The 17,272-nt window shown below is 33.1% G+C and overlaps 1 protein-coding gene across 1 annotated transcript in view; it reads right to left on the bottom strand.

The window, feature by feature from the left end:
* Window positions 1–2,074: 2,074 nt before the first annotated feature.
* LOC109088307 (serine/threonine-protein kinase 10-like) overlaps window positions 2,075–17,272 on the bottom strand; it is a 49,677-nt gene continuing 34,479 nt past the window's right edge. Inside the window, exons 10-19 of the mRNA XM_042747514.1 lie at window positions 13,203–13,324; window positions 10,984–11,107; window positions 9,394–9,573; window positions 7,832–7,924; window positions 7,631–7,760; window positions 7,415–7,539; window positions 6,010–6,198; window positions 5,807–5,932; window positions 4,013–4,126; window positions 2,075–3,190 (exon numbers count right to left, since the gene is read on the bottom strand). Coding sequence (XP_042603448.1) covers window positions 3,050–3,190; window positions 4,013–4,126; window positions 5,807–5,932; window positions 6,010–6,198; window positions 7,415–7,539; window positions 7,631–7,760; window positions 7,832–7,924; window positions 9,394–9,573; window positions 10,984–11,107; window positions 13,203–13,324 — 1,344 coding nt within the window. The 3' untranslated portion in view covers window positions 2,075–3,049. The remainder of the gene's footprint in view (window positions 3,191–4,012; window positions 4,127–5,806; window positions 5,933–6,009; window positions 6,199–7,414; window positions 7,540–7,630; window positions 7,761–7,831; window positions 7,925–9,393; window positions 9,574–10,983; window positions 11,108–13,202; window positions 13,325–17,272) is intronic.

Genomic DNA, 17,272 nt, shown 5'->3' with positions numbered 1-17,272 from the left:
AGTAATTCAGGATAATTCATGTTTAAAGGGGCAATAAGGTTTTTTTTCTTTGCTTTTCTTTTCTCTCTCGTGGGTGATAGCAGGTGTTGGTGTTGGAACCATTTTTATTTTGTTTAGATATACACAATATACAAGTTATATATATATATATAACTTGTATAAGTCCCAGTTGAAGAAGTCCAATAAACATGCATTTTAATTAGCATATTTGTGCATCTACAGCTGAATGTGTTTCATAATCAATAGAGAACACACCAATGGATTTGATGTTAATATTTACTTTTAATAAATGGATAATAGGGAAAAAAATCGCAGTGCTTCATTTTGCAGTAAAGTTGAACTGTTTGGTTAAGATCATTTTGTGTTTGGATGGCTGTGCTAATTGTTTTGAGAACAAGTACATTGAATTGGAGAAAAGTGTTAAATCGACTGAGAAAAAAAAATTGTAATATCCTAATTATTTTTGGCATAAAAGAAAAATCAATAATTTGACCATACAGTGTATTTTTGGCTATGGCTACAAATATGCCTATGATACCTATGATTGCGTTTGTGCTCCAGGGTCACAATTCTCAAAATGATCAAAGAAAGGAACATTGAAATGACCTGAACACGGAGTCCAACTTGTCCATTAGTTACTTAAAATAAAAGTCTGCCTCCAACACTGATGCTTCTGAAAACATGTAATAATGATATTTTGTTAAAAAAGTAGGATCAAAATATGAAATTATGAATACATCTGGTTTGAATTCCTGCTTAAATTCCAGAATCATAATATGCAGCGTTTGTTTTTGTTGCGCAGTGATGAATGGCCTGCAGAGGGCAGCAGAGCTCAGAAATCAGAAAAATTTAATGAGTATTTTTTTTCTTTTTCACTGAGTAATATGACACGAGGTAGAGTTTTCTTTGTGGTTTCAGATGAATCACAGCTGAGGGTCATATTTGTTTTTATAAAAAAGCTTCTGTAAGTAATATTGAGTGACACCGCAACCACAATATGACCAGATTTCGGAAATGTAAACCGGGGATATTTAAATAAGGAATGCATTATGATGATGATGATGATGATGATGTGGCTCAAACTGACCCTAAACGGTTTTAATACAACTGCTCAACAATCACACTAAGAAAAATAGTAAAATATTAAATAAACAGATCAAAACTGAAATAAATTTATATATATATATATATATATATATAATGGGGGGGAAAACTGTATTATATCAAACTTTTTATTATTTTCTAATTGCAATTGCATCTAATTGCATTGCATATTTTCATTTTCATAAAACCATGAATATACTTTATACCTTAATTACAGCTTTTTTCAAATATTATTCATTTCTATTTTTGTGCTTTTGGAAGATGATCTTTACTTTCTCTAATTAGGCTTTTTATTTTATATTTTCGGCTGATTTTGAGCACGAATGAAGTGTTTTCTGTGCTACAGAACACCAGCAACTAAAATTAACAAAAACACTTAGAAAAGGAGTAATACAGACAGTGGTTCCTTTCAGAATTAACTTTAAATGAAACCAGATTTGTGGAGCAGAACTACCTGTTGAATAAAGAGAGATATTAATCAATATTGACAATACAGCAAAATAAAAACTACTTTGAACTGTAGGTGGCGCAACAGGGTTTCTTTTCTTTTTCAACTACATCACAGTTGGATTTTAGACATTCCTTAAAAAAAAAAAAGAGTACCAGATTTATAAAATTAAAAGTACAACAATAAATGTAAATTCTGTCATCATTAATTCACCTGAAACCTGTATGATGTTTGTTCTGTTAAACAAGATATTTTAAAGAATGTTGACGGTAGCCATTGACTTTCCAGTGGAAAAATACTATGGAAGTCAATGGCTGCCGTCAGCTGCTGCTTTAAAACATTTCTTTTATTTTTTTTTATTTTTTTATTGTTCAGCAGAAGAAATACAGGTTTGGCTCAACATGAGGGTGAGCAAAAGACAGAATTTTGCTTTTTTTTTTTTTTTTTAACTAAAACAGCTGTTTCATAAAAAGTTAATTCTAATGCTAATTCCTCAAAGAAAGTGATCAAAACCAAAAGAACTGTAAGGATGAATAATAAAGATCTCATTTATTATAGATACTCTGGTAGGACAACACTTTTCATACATCATCCACACTTTGGTTACACAGAGTTAAAGACTCAGAAAGCGACAATAAACATTGAGTTCCACAGACAGTAAAAAAAAGAAAAGAAAAAAAAAATATGTAAAATCCTCGTACCTTCAAGATTCAGGTATTGGCTTTGTAAATATAAATCCTTAAAATGGCTAAAGAATGGAAGTTGTTGTAAAATAACACGTATAAAATCGGAACGCAGCAACATATTGCACTTTGGTTAGTTGACAGTGCTTTAGACAGCAACATATAACAAATGATCAGCAATGAACTCATGAAAACATTTCTGAAGCTGTGAACTTTGGCTCCGTGGGTCTCATCGCTCTCGTCTCGTCCAGTGTGATGCATTTACAGTAAATGTGCCACTGACAGTCAATAACTCACATTTTGGTGAACATTGCAGAATAATAAAAGTGGCAAATGAGTTGCTGTCTATAACATAAAACGACAAAAACATTCGGTAAAATAACTTAATGTACCAATTAAAATCAACACTTTTTCACTTTAGTAAAGAAAACTTGTGCAGCAGTTCAAAAAAATAAAATCAGCATTTAAACATTTGTACAAGGAAACTGGTTATAAAAGAAAAGTGATAAGTTGCAATATATATATTAAATGAGCATAGAAGAAATACAAATATATAAGAATATGCGAGGTTTGTGCAATATATTTGGCAATGCATTTTTTGCTAGCTTGAAGATAAAATGATAACAGTAGCTTTTTAATAAACTAAGGCGAGCGAGCGGGTTCATCGTTTCTTACTCACCAGTATAAAATCCCTGCGTTTGAGTGAATGCATCAAGACACTTTCATCTCTGTTATTAAATGAATGAAGGGTTTGTCAGTATCTGTGTGTTTCTTTGGCTTCAGCGTGATGTGATTTAAGTTTCTCGTGCTTGGCTCATGTGGTGGACGAATCGACGTACGGGACGAACTTTGTGAGTCTGTTCGGTGAGCCGACGTTCTGACACTGGGAATCTTCACTCATCTTGAAGAAAAGCTCCTGCTCTTTCTTCCTCAGGTTCAGTTCTTCCTCCAGAACCTGAGAGAGAGGAAACAACAACAACTCGTCAGACTTCAGCTCCACAAGCACCTGGCATTTGAGGTTGTTCACATCAGCCAATAACATGTTCCCTCTCGTTACTGTCAAAACCATGTGATTTAAACAGTAATCATTGTACAGGGTAATGCACTGCTTTAATGCCTTTATATATGCCTTTATATTGTAATAAAAAATGCAGCGATTTAATATTGTGAGTAAAATTACTATAAATTAAAATAAGAAAATCTAATGAGAATAAATTGGAATAAAAAATATATATATATATATATATATATATATATATATATATAAGCAATAAATTACAGTCTAAGAGATATTAAATAAACCTGTCATGATCATGAATTTTGTGTTGACGATTCAAGAATTGTCTGTTTTGTTCAATGCAATTAGTCAGTCAAATACATTTGTTTTTTTTTAAATGAAATGTAATTAATTTGAATATATATATTTTTCATGTAATCTTTCCTTATGTAATTAACAGCAATAACTGACTGATGTGATGCTGAAATCTGACTCCCCTCCGGGCAAATGAGACACAACAGCAACATTTACACAAATGCAAACTGTACAATTATTATGGATATCTCAAATAACTGCAAAAATCTGACAGGCCTGATATTAAAATTAAAAATCGGTGTTTGAAATTGTAATATTTGACAACATAACTTTTTTTGATACTGTTTTTGATAACACATACTGATTAAAAAAACATAAATAAATAAAATGCATAGCCTGAATGCACTGTAAGTTGCTTTGGATAAAAGTGTCTGCTAAATGCATAAATGTAAATGAAGCGCAGACCTTCTTCCTTGGCTTGAGGCGTTCCCTCCACTCCTTCAGCTGCTGGTTGTGCTGCTCGTCCAGAGACTTCAGACGCTGCGTCTCGTTTTCTATCAGCAGGTGACACTTCTCATTCTGCAGGAGACAATCACACAGATCAGGCTGCGGACACACTAATACACACACAGCTTTTTCTTTGTTTGACAGAGGTTTCTGAATTTGAAAGTGAATTAGGAATTAGACGGATTTGAAAATGATGCATGTTCAGTTGCGTGATGTATATTGTACTGATAGATATTTATGTTTATAATGGTGTGTGCCTGTTATGTGCTGTTCACTTTCTAAAGATATACTGTATCATCATTTGTAAACACTGGAAGCAAATAGCAAACAAATTTCGGAACTGCAGCCAAACAAAATCTTAATGAAAGCTCATTTTTTTGTGATATCAACCTCAAATTTGAAACACAAATCTTTAGATTTCTAGCAGGTTTAGAGTAAAACATGTTTTAGAAAATACAGTACAGGTCAAAAGTTTGGAAACATTACTATTTTTAATGTTTTTGAAAGAAGTTTCTTCTGCTCATCAAGCCTGCATTTATTTGATCAAAAATACAGATTTTTTTTTTTTAATATTGTGATATATTAGGCTATTACAATTTAAAATAATTGTTTTTAAATTTATTATACTTTAAATTATCATTTATTTCTGTGATGCAAAGCTGAATTTTTAGGATCATTATCACATGATCCTTTAGAAATCATTCTAATATGATGATTCATTATCAAAGTTGGAAACAGTTCTGCTGCTTAATATTTTTTCAGAACATGTGATACTTTTTTAGGATACTTTGATGAATAAATGAAAAAATGTTTTTAAAATATAAATATTTTGTAATAAAAATATAATATACTGTTGAGTAATTTGGGGTCAGTAATTTTTTTTCTTTCTTTTTTTAAATAAAATCAATACTTTTATTCAGCAAGGATGTGTTAAATTGATAAAAAGTGATAGTAAAGAAAATATATTATTAGAAATTATTTTTTTATTTTGAATAAATGCAGTTCTTTTTAACCTTTTATTCATCAAATATATTAGACAGCAGAACTGTTTCCAACACTCATAATAAATCAGAATATTAGAATGATTTCTAAATGATCATGTGATAGACTGGATGTTACATGTGACACTGAAGGCTGGAGTAATGATGCTGAAAATTCAGCTTTGCATCACAGGAATAAATTTTTTTTTAAAGTATATTCAAATAGAAAACTATTATTTTAAGTTGTAATAATATATCACAATATTACTGTTTTTTCTGTATTTTTGAGCAAATAAATGCAGGCTTGATGAGCAGAAGAGACTTCTTTCAAAAACATTAAAAATAGTAATGTTTCCAAACTTTTGACCTCTACTGTAAATATTTAATATAAAAAAAATTCCAGCCAAAAAGATTTGAGCTTTTGGATTGGAGCGACTCATTGGTGTGTACTTTACTAGATCAATCTATTTAAAAATTAAAATGCATATATTTAAAAATATTTTTTCTTCATGAAAAAAAAAACCAAAAAAAAAAACCTCTGCATCATGTATCTAACGTATCACTTCAGAGGTAGAGTTGAGTGTCATCAGCATAGCAGTGATATGAAAAGACAGAACCTAATGATGCCATGTAGACAGAGAAGAGAAGTGGTCCAAGAACTGAGCCCTGAGGCACCCCAGTAGCTAGATGCTGCGACTTGGACACCTCACCTCTCCAAGATACTTGGAGTGTGACATCTATTAGAAAGACCAGCATGAAGAGTATATTTCACCTGCAGCTGCTGCAGCTCTCTGACGTTTCCCTCGCACTCGTTGATCTTCTCCCTCATCTGGTTCTCGTGTTTCTGCTGCTGGTGCAAGCGCTCGGCCTTCTGCCTCTTCTCCTCCAGCCTGGAGAACTGAACAGAGAGAGAGAGAGATGAGGGTCTCTGACAGGAGGACACACACTGTACGGGCCGCCGGAGACCTGCTTTACCTGCTTGGTCTTCTCGCGGTCTTCTGCGGAGCTTCCGCTGGAGTGGATCCTCAGGCTCTTCTTGAACATGGCCATGCGTGTTTTGGCCTCGCTGCGCTGGATCTTGGGCAGCCTGTTCTTCTCCTGCTGCTGTCGGGCCTTGAGCAGCTCGATCATACGCTGGTTGTAGCACTGCATCTGCTCCTGCTCCTGTGACAGCACACACAGACACGGGTCACACACGGACCAGCCTGACCCGTTCTTACCATAGATGTGTTCAGATGAGTTCGTTTAATTTTAAAGCACATTTATACAACCACAGTTGCTTAGAATGATGAAAAGGACAGACAGTGCATTCACAATTTAAACATCAAACTCTATAACTGATAAAAATCGAGTGATAATAAATCACCTCTTTAACAAGGCTTTAAAAACTGAAATGGTCTGAGCAGATCTTAAATGCTTAGGCAGTGCTTTCCAGAGTTTGGGGGCGGCAACTAAAAATAAGCATGATCTCCTTTAAGTTAACATCTGGTCATTCAGACAGATTTGTGAACAAGTTCAAATAAAAATAAACAACTCTTTTAAATCTACACCAGATATTTTAGTTATTCGAGTAGTATTTATATGCCATTACAGTTTTCATTCATATAATGAATTTGTTTACATTTTAGTAATGTTGTTATGTTCTTGTGTCAGGATTTTTAAACCATTTTGTTGGTTTAGGTTTTAATTTATTTTTATTTTTTTATTTTTCAGGTTAAATTTTTAATTAATTCATTTCCTGTTAGTCATTTTAGTGCCTCAACAAACTTATTTCAATTGTTTGTCAAGGTATATACTATTTAGTTATTAATATGTTGAATATTATGTTTTTATATTAAATTAAATTGTTTTTTATTATTATTTTATTATTATTTTTTAACTGTTTGTTTTTTCCCCAGTTGCAATTTTAGCGCTCCAACTTAAATGATGTTTTCATATATTTTATTTCAGCTTTATTCCAATTAACATAATGTTAAGTGTTTTAATTCTGTTTTAGCAAACAATAATAACATTGCTGTACACAAGATCAATATTTACACTAAACTTTTTAAGTGCACATGTAAAAGTATTTATTATATAATTATGAATGAATAAAAACTAATCTTTCAGACTAGTTTAAACGAGTCATTGAAACGAATATATTCACAAATCAAATATGAATATATAACGCTAACAAATTCAGTCAATAAATAATTCTGAGCAGAGCATCTAAAAAAAATGTTTAGAAATTACTATTAAATTAATCATTTATATTACTTTACACGAGCTATGCATGCTTGGACAACACAATTTTTAATTTCTTTGTCATCTGCATGATCTCTCAGACTGGCACCGGCAGCATTTGTGTGGAAAGGAGTAAGAATGAGGGATGCTTCCAGACCTTCTCGTGTTTCTTGAGGAGCTGGTGTCTCTGCAGGAAGTACTGGTCCTTCAGCTGCTGTTTGAGGAGCTGGTGTCTCTCGTGCAGGCTCTTCTCCTCCAGCTCCCAGACAGTGGCCTCTCGCTCTGAAACACGACAGCAGCACTCGGCTTGTAATCACACAGTCTATGTAAAACCTGATTTGGTACGGATGCTGTGGTCTGAGTGCATTTATACCTCGGAGCAGATTCTGTTTCTTGATGAGACACTGGCGCTCCGTCTCGGAGATTTCCCGCTTGTTCTGAGCGATGATGCTCTTCAGAGTCGAGTCCAGAAAATCCCTCTGATCTGCCAGGAACTTCTCCTCCTGCGCAGAGAAGAGTCAGGAACAGAAACGACACGCACGGTTGTACACACAGCTTCATGTCTTTAACTGACCTCGTCTGATTTCAGCTGCTGGAAGTTGTTCATTTTGACCTTCAGGCTGTCTTTCCTCTGACTCCTGGGCAGCTTCTCCACTTCTTGTTTGACCTGAGACGAAATAAACATAAATATGTTTCAAATTGAGCACAGTTCTATGTTCACTACAATGACCCCAAGTGTTTTATGATTTAAAAATGTCACAAATGGTATTGCATTAGATAATCGATCAAGCGTGTCGGTTAGAATAAAGACTTTTCGATCTTTTGATGAGATGCATTTTAATGTTGAGTTTTGCATTCATTTAACCCCTTAACTGTCACCCCCCATTTTTTAAAATAGGCATTAAAGTGCACTATCCAAACTTAAATTGTTGTATTTTATGAACACTTTGGAATATCGACCTAAGATTGGTCTCTTTTTAAAGACGATTTTGGCAAAAGTGGAATTTTTTCAAAAAATTATAGTATCAAAAAGTTATAGAAGTTTAAATGTACTGTAAATAAAATGCGCTATATTCATTTTATTTTATTTTATTTATTATAAATATTTAACATAACAGGTTTTACTCTAAAATTGGTATAAAATTAAAGCCTTGTGTCTAAGTAAGTTATGTTCCAAATTTGAAGTTGATATGAAAAAAACTGAGGTTCCTGTGAGATTTTATTTAGGGCGTCATACCACAAACAGCCACTGGGAGCCATCAAAACTACTTTGAATTTTGTTTAATGAATTTTTCCCTAGATTTCTCTGTCAATTTTACTTCAATACTCAGAATAACCACCAAATATGGAATCCTGAGACTCAGAGCTTTCCAGTGATATGTTTGTTGCCAAGATTATAAAAAGTTTTGATTCTAAAGTTTTTGATTCATTTTGTAATATGACACTTGACTCCGCCCACTAAGGGGGAGGAGACCGCCATAAGATTTTAAAGTACCATTTCCATGGTAACGCAATGTCCGATTTCAAAATGGTTTTCACAGGATGAATTTTGGGCTTCTAAGCTTTCAAATGATATATAATTTATGATAATTACTAAACGATTTTATAGAGAAAAAGGACAACAACAAAAAAAGAGCGCCAAGCGTCCCACAGGTGGGACGGTGACATATTATGTGAGATGTCGGTGTCCCTTCTTTGCACAAAACCTGGTCATAGTTTGTCCTTTATTAAAATTCATACTACAGGGCTGTGAATGCTTCAATCTGATTGATAAAATTCCTATAAATCTAGTCAATACATAGTCATAAGATATTGTTTTTTATTTTTTCTCAAAATCAAACATATTGCTTCTAGATGTTTACTCTTCTTAAAAAACAGTCAGTGCACTGATAGTATCTCACATTTAATATTTTTCCTGTCATATTATCATGAACGATGCTTAAAAAAATTCTCATTTTCGTCTGATTTTGTTATCGTTTGCAAATTTTGCAATTTACTTAATAGTTACACCCTGGTAATAAATTGCATTCGTAAAGCATTAATTTATTGTTGTCAGTTTTGTCAAGCAAAGTTTGAGATGTCAGTGAAATGACTGTGAAGTGTAGTTTTCAGAGCTGGTGTAACTCGTAGTCTGACCTCTTTCTTGCGGTGTTTCATCTGGTCCTGGAACTTGCTGTGGGCTTTCTCTTGCTCGGCGCGGATGCGTTTGCCCTCGTCTCGCAGTCGTACCGTGTGCTCCGTCTCCATTCTCTCGATGGTCTGTTTCTGCTGTTTCTCCAGCGTCTCCAGCTCGGTGTCGTAGTATTTCTTCTTGGCCTGTCACCGATATATTAACATTTTATGTAAGTGTGTAATATGTGTCCCTGCAGCACAAAAGCAGTCTTAAGTCTCTGGGGTATATTTGTAGCAATAGACAAAAATACATTGTATGGGTCAAAATTATCTATTTTTCTTTTATGCCAAAAATCAAGCTCCTTGTAAACTTCCTACTGTAAATATATCAAAACTTAATTTTTGATTAGTAATATGCATTGCTAAGAACTTCATTTGAACAACTTTAAATATGATTTTCTCAGTATTTAGATTTTTTTGCTCCCTCAGATTCCAGATTTTCAAATAGTTGTATCTCAGACAAATATTGTCCTCCTAACAAACCATACATCAATGGAGAGATTATTTATTCAGCTTTCAGATGATGCATAAATCTCTATTTTGAAAAACTGACCCTCATGACCAGTTTTGTGCTCCAGGGTCACATAATAGGAATATTTTAATATTTTCTCTTCTCCCAGAAATAATGTCCACGAAAGCACACTCTTTATTATTAACCCATCCCAACTTCTTATATTAAGGCCAGACACTACAGACCAGTGCTTTTACTTTTTTCCCAAACTGGAAATTTTATGTGCAACCACAACATGTCTTCTTTTAGACTAGTGGAAAGAAAACATCCAAAAATACACATCTGTTGTTTAGATTTCAATTCTAATACATTTTTTCTTATGCACTGAGCCAAAAGTACTTACTGTACATACACAAACTGTCCAGTTCTGTTGCCGTCTATGTATATTAATAAAACATTCACCCGATTTAGATGACATTTAATATTTATAGTGTATAATACAATTTATAGTGAATGGGTGCCGTCAGAATGAAACTCCAAACAGCTGATAAAAACATCACAGTAATCCACAAGTAATCACTTCAGTCCATCAGTTCACATCTAGAGAAGACAAAAGCTGAAACAAATCCAGCATTAATACGTTTTTAACTTCAAACCAAATTACGAGTTCATAATCCATAATAACGCTACAGTTAAAGTTAATAAAGTGCATCTCCTGTTATATATATCTCCACATATTTGTTTCGAGCTGTTTAAACGCTGCTTGATCTGTGCAGATTTCTCTCCTGATTCACACCAGAACACTTTTTCACTGGAGGAAGTGTTATTATGGATTATGGACTCATATTTGAGTTAAAAACATCTTGATGTATTGAAGATGTTCACTGATGGACTGGAGTGCTGTGGATTATTACTGTGATGTTTTTATCAGCTGTTTAGACTCTCATTCTGACGGCACCCATTCACCGCAGAGCATCCACTGGTGAGATGCAATGACACATTTCTCCAAATCTGATGAAGAAACAAACTCATCCTGATCTTGGATGGCCTGAGGGTGGTGTCTAGCCTTGATGGGAAAGTGATTTGAGTTTTGAGTGACTCACGTTCATCTCCTGGTCGAACCTGCGCTGCATCTGCTCCCACTGCTCTTTCAGCTTCAGAGTGAGCAAAGCCTGAGCGCGATGCTGCTCTTTCTGCAGCAGACGCAGATCTCGCAGCTCCTGACGCCTGCGTGTGTCAGTGAACAAACACATGTGAGGAATCATTCAGGACCTGTTACACAATAACCTGTAATCCCAAAACTGCATGACATTCTTTCTTCTGTCAAACATTTTTTTTTAAATGTCTATACAATCGAAGTCAGTGTGGTTTAGTTAATTCTTTTGTGTCGTACAGATTTGGAACGACAGCACGGTGAGTAAATGATGACAGAATTCTCATTTTTGGGTGACTGTCCCTTTAAGTCCCTGCAGCACAAAAGCAGTCTTAAGTCTCTGGGGTATATTTGTAGCAATAGACAACAATACATTGTATGGGTCAAAATTATTGATTTTTCTTTTATGGCAAAAATCATCAGGATATTAAGTAAAGATCATGTTCCATGAAGATATTTTGTAAATTTCCTACCGTAAATATATCAAAACTCAATTTTTGATTAGTAATATGCATTGCTAAGAACTTCATTTGAACAACTTTAAAGATGATTTTCTCAATATTTAGATTTTTTTGCACCCTCAGATTCCAGATTTTCAAATAACTGTATCTCTGACAAATATTGTCCTCCTAACAAACCACACATCAATGGAGAGATTATTTATTCATGATGTATTAATCTCAATTTAAAAAAAAAGACCCTTGTGACTGGTTTTGTGGTCCAGGGTCACATATGAAGTCTCCCGCCAACCAAAGAATGCTCAGAATGTCACGGCCCACAGACGGCAGAGGATTCATGGGAAAACACCCCCACCTCATTCACTACGTGACTTCACTGACAGCCAAACACCAGAGGAATGTTCCACACAGATATTTTATGTGGAGCTAAACTTCAAGCCTGTCAAGAACATGGCCCAGTCATATTTCACCACAGAACCGAAAGAAAGAAAGACGTTATATAAGTCTATATAGATGAACCTTATGAGTTCTTTTTCTTTACCCAAATATAGTCCAATTCAATTTATTAAATAAAGATAATAATAATAAATTCTATATGTATGCCATTCAAAAGTTTAGGATAAGTAAAAATTTAGTTTTTTTATTTTTATTATTATTTTTTTTAAGTCTCTTTTGCTCATCAAGGCTGCTTTTATTTGATCAAAATAATAATAATAATAATAATAATAATAATAATAATAATAATAATAATAATAATAATAATGTGAAATATTTTTACAATTTAAAATTACATTTTGTATTTCAATATACTTTAAAATATAATTTATTTCTGTAATGTGTTTATTTCTATTTCTACTCCAATATAGAAGTAATGATGTATAACACTATACACTACCATTCAAACATTTTTGTTTGAAAAAAAAATGAACACTTTTAATCAGCAAGGATGTGTTAAATTGATAAAAGTGATACTAAAGACGTATATTCTTAGAAAATATTTATATTTTGAATAAAGAAATGTTGTTTTTTTTACTTTTTATCCATTAAAGAATCCTGAAAAAGTTTCCAAAAAATTCAGATTTGAATCACAGGAATAAATTATGTTTAAAGTTTATTAAAACAGAAAACTGTTATTTTTAAAGTGCAATAATGTTTCAGATTTTCTCTGTATTCTTCATCAAATAAATGCAGCCTTGATGAGCAAAAGAGACTTGTTTCGAAACATTAAAAATCTCACGGATCACAAACTTTGAATCGGAGTGTGTGTATATGACTCAAAAATATTTATCTTGATTTTATGGTAAAATACCAAGGCCGAGGTGTTTTTTGTGAGACTGAGATCTTCGGGGGTCAGCTGTGGATATAATCACACCAGTAGATGGCAGAAGTGTCAGTGTGTGCTGGAAACAGTATAATCTGCTACCAGCAGCTGAGGTGTTTCACCAGAAAAGAGCCGTTTCTCAAGAATCCAGATGATGGATTTATCAGTTTAAGGGAGATCTGATCTCTCCATTTGTCCTTTAAAAGAGAACAACTTTCTCCGGCTCTACACAAAGCTTCCCTTGTGTATTTATGTCCCATTTGCAAAGGACAAGGTCTCGGACCTGAGGACTGAAATAGTCTGTTTACTCAGCCGAGATGCAAGATCAAGTGGAAAAATGCTGCTAGGGTTTTTTTTTTTTTAGAGTTTGATTAAAGAGAGTGAACTTGCCTGAGGAACCTCATTTCTTCATCTTTCTTCTCATCATCGGTGATGATTTTGGAGGTGGTGACGCTCAGCTCCACACCGTCCACCAGGAACCTACGCGTGCGTTTGAGCGTCTTCTTGTTGTCCTGGTGGAAAAATAAATGAGAGAAAATTGGAAGTGAGGAAATGAGACTGTTATGGGTGTGGTAGCAGGATTTTAGGGAACTCTGGATTTAAAAAATAAAAATAAAAAATACATGCAGAAGGAGGGCTTGGTAGCAAATCATTAAAAAACCATTAAAATAAATGCATTACTTAAAATAAAATGCATGTTAACTAAAAACTTTAACACATTTGAGGTAGTTGCCAATGCTACCATCCTTATTTAGTTTAACTTGATATACTATATTGATATATTAGAATTTTATTCAAAAAAAATATATACTAATGTCAAATGTTTGTGATCAGTAAGTTCTATTTTATTTTTTATTTTTCTGCTCTTTAAGGCCACATTTATTTGATAAAAAAATACAATAACAGTAATAGTCAAATATTTAATTTAATGCTAATTTAATTTAGTGACATTTTTTTCAACCTGTGATACTTTTCAGGATTTTTTTAATGAATAAAAATGTTAAAAAGAACAGGATTTAATTAAAATAAAAATGTTTATATATATATATATATATATATATATATATATATATATATATATATATATATATATATATATAAATAAATAAACATTCAATACACACACACACACAACCATTCAAAGGTTTAGGGTCAGTAAGTTTTTTCTCTTTTTATTTTTTGAAAGAAATTAATGATTTTATATATATAGAAAGAATGTTATACTGATAAAAAAAAAGTGATTATATCAGATTTAAAGTCTTACATAAAAAAAATTATTTAGAATAAATTGTGCTTTTTAACTTTTTACTGTTCAAAGACTCCTGAAAAAAAAAAAAGAAAAAAAAAATATCTTACTGATTCCAAACTTTAGAAACATTAGTGTATACATATACATTAATATACATGCTAGTGCTCGACTGATATTGTTATTTTTGACAGCCAATGCCAATACCTTGGAAAGCATCGTTTTTTTGATAGCCGATATAAAGCCGATTACAGTATATATATTTAATTTAATTAATATTTAAGAAATTTGAAATCATTTGACAATAGATTAAAAAATAATGTGTAAAATAAAAAATACTTATACTATAGATGACAAAGTATTTTTCACAAATAAATAAATATTTAATAAAAATATAATTAAAAAAGGAAGTAAACACTGTAACCAAAAGGCAACTCAGTATTCTGGGAAGCTTGTGTGATTTTTGAATCATATTTTTTAAATAAAGCCAGTGTAACCCTCATTTTACATACAGCACACAGTGAATATGACAGTGGGCAAATACATAAAGCACAGCATAATTTGAAATCACGAGTTTAAAGTCTAAAGCATTCAATTCACACGGACCGACCGTCACACAGAGAACACACGATAATGCACACTTCACAAGCTCTCACAGCTGGATTCGATTAAGTTTGCAAGGTTTGTGAAATTAAATGTTCATTAGTTTGCCTTTTTATCACTAATAATATAAAAGCAATCGTTATAATACTTTTTGTATACATTGATTCCTTTGTTTAACCGTTCTATCTGATTATTAGACAGACTTCTATCCGTATTAGACAAAACTGTTAACAACGACAGTAAACAAGAGGGAGAGTGTGAGCACTGTGTTCTCAGCACCATCAAAATAAAAGTCCCGCCTCAAACTCATCAGCCAAACAGAAAAACTTATCGGCCGATGCCGATATTTGTAAAATGCCAAATATCGGCCGATATATCGGTCGACCACTAATACATACATGCAAACATATACTAAACAGCACTGATTTATAGACCCAGAGGAATAATGAATGGTTGAACTGGAGCAAGAAAGAAGAAATGACGAAGTAAAACCATGCGAAGCGTGTGAACAGGAAGCAGTGAGATTGAAGCCAGTTCTGACAGGAAGTGTTAGCAGCTCATAAATATATATATATATATATATATATATATATATATAAACTGTGTATATTTAAACATCAGGGAAGTATTTGTTGAATAACAGACTGCAAAGTTCTGATATCTGTATGCTTTGTTGTTTCGTTTCCTTTAATTTGATCATCAGACACTTTTGAAATCGTATTTAATTGAATCTCGTCATGATCACTCATCAGCAAACCATTCTGAGACGCAGCTGAGCAAACACAGCACAAGTTTGTCATTTTTATGCCACACTCGTCCTGTGATGTGGTTTCAGCGCGACAAAGCCACAGTTTCCATGCTATGCAGTGTGCATGCATCAGTGTTTGCTTTCTGATGATGCAGTATCAGAACTAAAGGACAAAAGAGAGCTCAGCGTCTGAATCATGCTGGAAATACAGCAGAAAAGAGAAACGGGGTTGTTCTCAGCCGCCCTGAACAAAGGGCAGAACTCAACAATCATCACACAGAGGCCGATGCACAATGCTGAATGCATCAGAGACAAAGAGCGTTTGGGAGAAATGCATGAAAAATATGACGCCAGCTTCACAGACGAGCCGCTCGAAGTATGCAACAAATCAATGACTTCATTTATTTAAAGTAATGTTCTGAAGATTACAGTGGAGCACAACACAAGTCCATGAGGGAAGGCAGTGCACTGGAATATATATATATAAATATATATATATAGAAATATTATTGATATCTATATTGATATACTGTCCTTTAATATGACCCCAAATATGTTGATATGGTAGTGTATATATTATAATATATTTAAGAAATGCTGTGAGTCTTTGATAACTGTAATCTGACCTCAACTGCAATGGTAGTGTGCAATACTCCATTGGATGGCTTTAAAGTAAATTTTATGTGTTTGATTTGTCGCAATAATGTTGAATGGTGGTGTATTTAAGTAAGTTTTATTGTTAGTTTTTTAATTGTAAGTCTCATGTGTTTTATTCGTGATGCAGTTTGGTTTTTATTGAATTAATACATGCCACCTCTGAGTATGTGCATATATAAATATAAATTACAAAATGTAAACTATATTACCAGACAGTGATATTTTAAAAGTTAGCTGCATACATACAGTACACTCAGATTAAGTGATATATAAAATATAGCACATATCAAATGTGTGGTTGTTTATATTGTCACAAAATGTAAGTATATTAACTCTTTATATACAGCTGGATATAGAAATAAGTCCATGTGCATCCTCATACACACAATATACTCATTTATGGTGATAATATATATTTTATAGCAAATCACAGCTGCTTGATTGCTTTGTCACAAAAATATAAACTACTGCAAAGCTGCCTTGAAACAATGTCTTGTCTGCTTGGAAACACGTCCTTTGTTTGGCAAGATTTTGCTTTGTTAGATCTAAGAAACTCCAGAATCATTCACTTGTTTTCAAGATCTACTGAGGCACACCAGCACTGACTGGTTTTGGTCTTAAAAGCGAATTCTCATAATAATCAGCCTTGGGGAAAATTAATGCATTTCAATATTGTGTCACTCCCTAAAAAAGTAACTCATTAACTCTTTATGGAAAGTAATGCGTTACATTACTTTTGCATTACTTTTTCTCATCTGGGCTGGGCTTAACTGTTTGTTTTTAATATAAAGGAAGATCTATTTTTGGCAAATGTAAGAGCCGCTTCACACCAAAAGTGAAAGGATATGTAAGTTCATGTCAGTAAAGTTGAGGTCAAACCCTTCTGGATTGCATAAAGAACAAGATACAGGAGAAGAAAAAGTTTATCACTCTTCAGCATTAAAAAAATAAAAATGTTATGTTTATCTAAAGCTGTTTTTGTTTATTAGTTTGATTGAATGGGATCATTGAAGGTCAGCAGCAAAGACATTGTTCAATAAAATGTTATTAAATACATAAAGGATTTTGGTGTTATTTAATATATTTAAGTATCGCAGGTTTGCATCATATCCTGAGACTTTGCATTAATTTTGAGGAATACTGAAAACTACGGAAGCCCGTTTCCGCCACTAAATAAAAAATAAAACAAGGAAATTGTGACTTTTT

Source organism: Cyprinus carpio, chromosome B21 (genome assembly GCF_018340385.1).
Source record: "Cyprinus carpio isolate SPL01 chromosome B21, ASM1834038v1, whole genome shotgun sequence".
In the NCBI taxonomy this organism is placed as follows: Eukaryota; Metazoa; Chordata; class Actinopteri; order Cypriniformes; family Cyprinidae; genus Cyprinus; species Cyprinus carpio.
The sequence above is the reverse complement of the archived record's forward strand: the minus strand, read 5'-3'. Positions and strand labels throughout refer to the sequence as shown.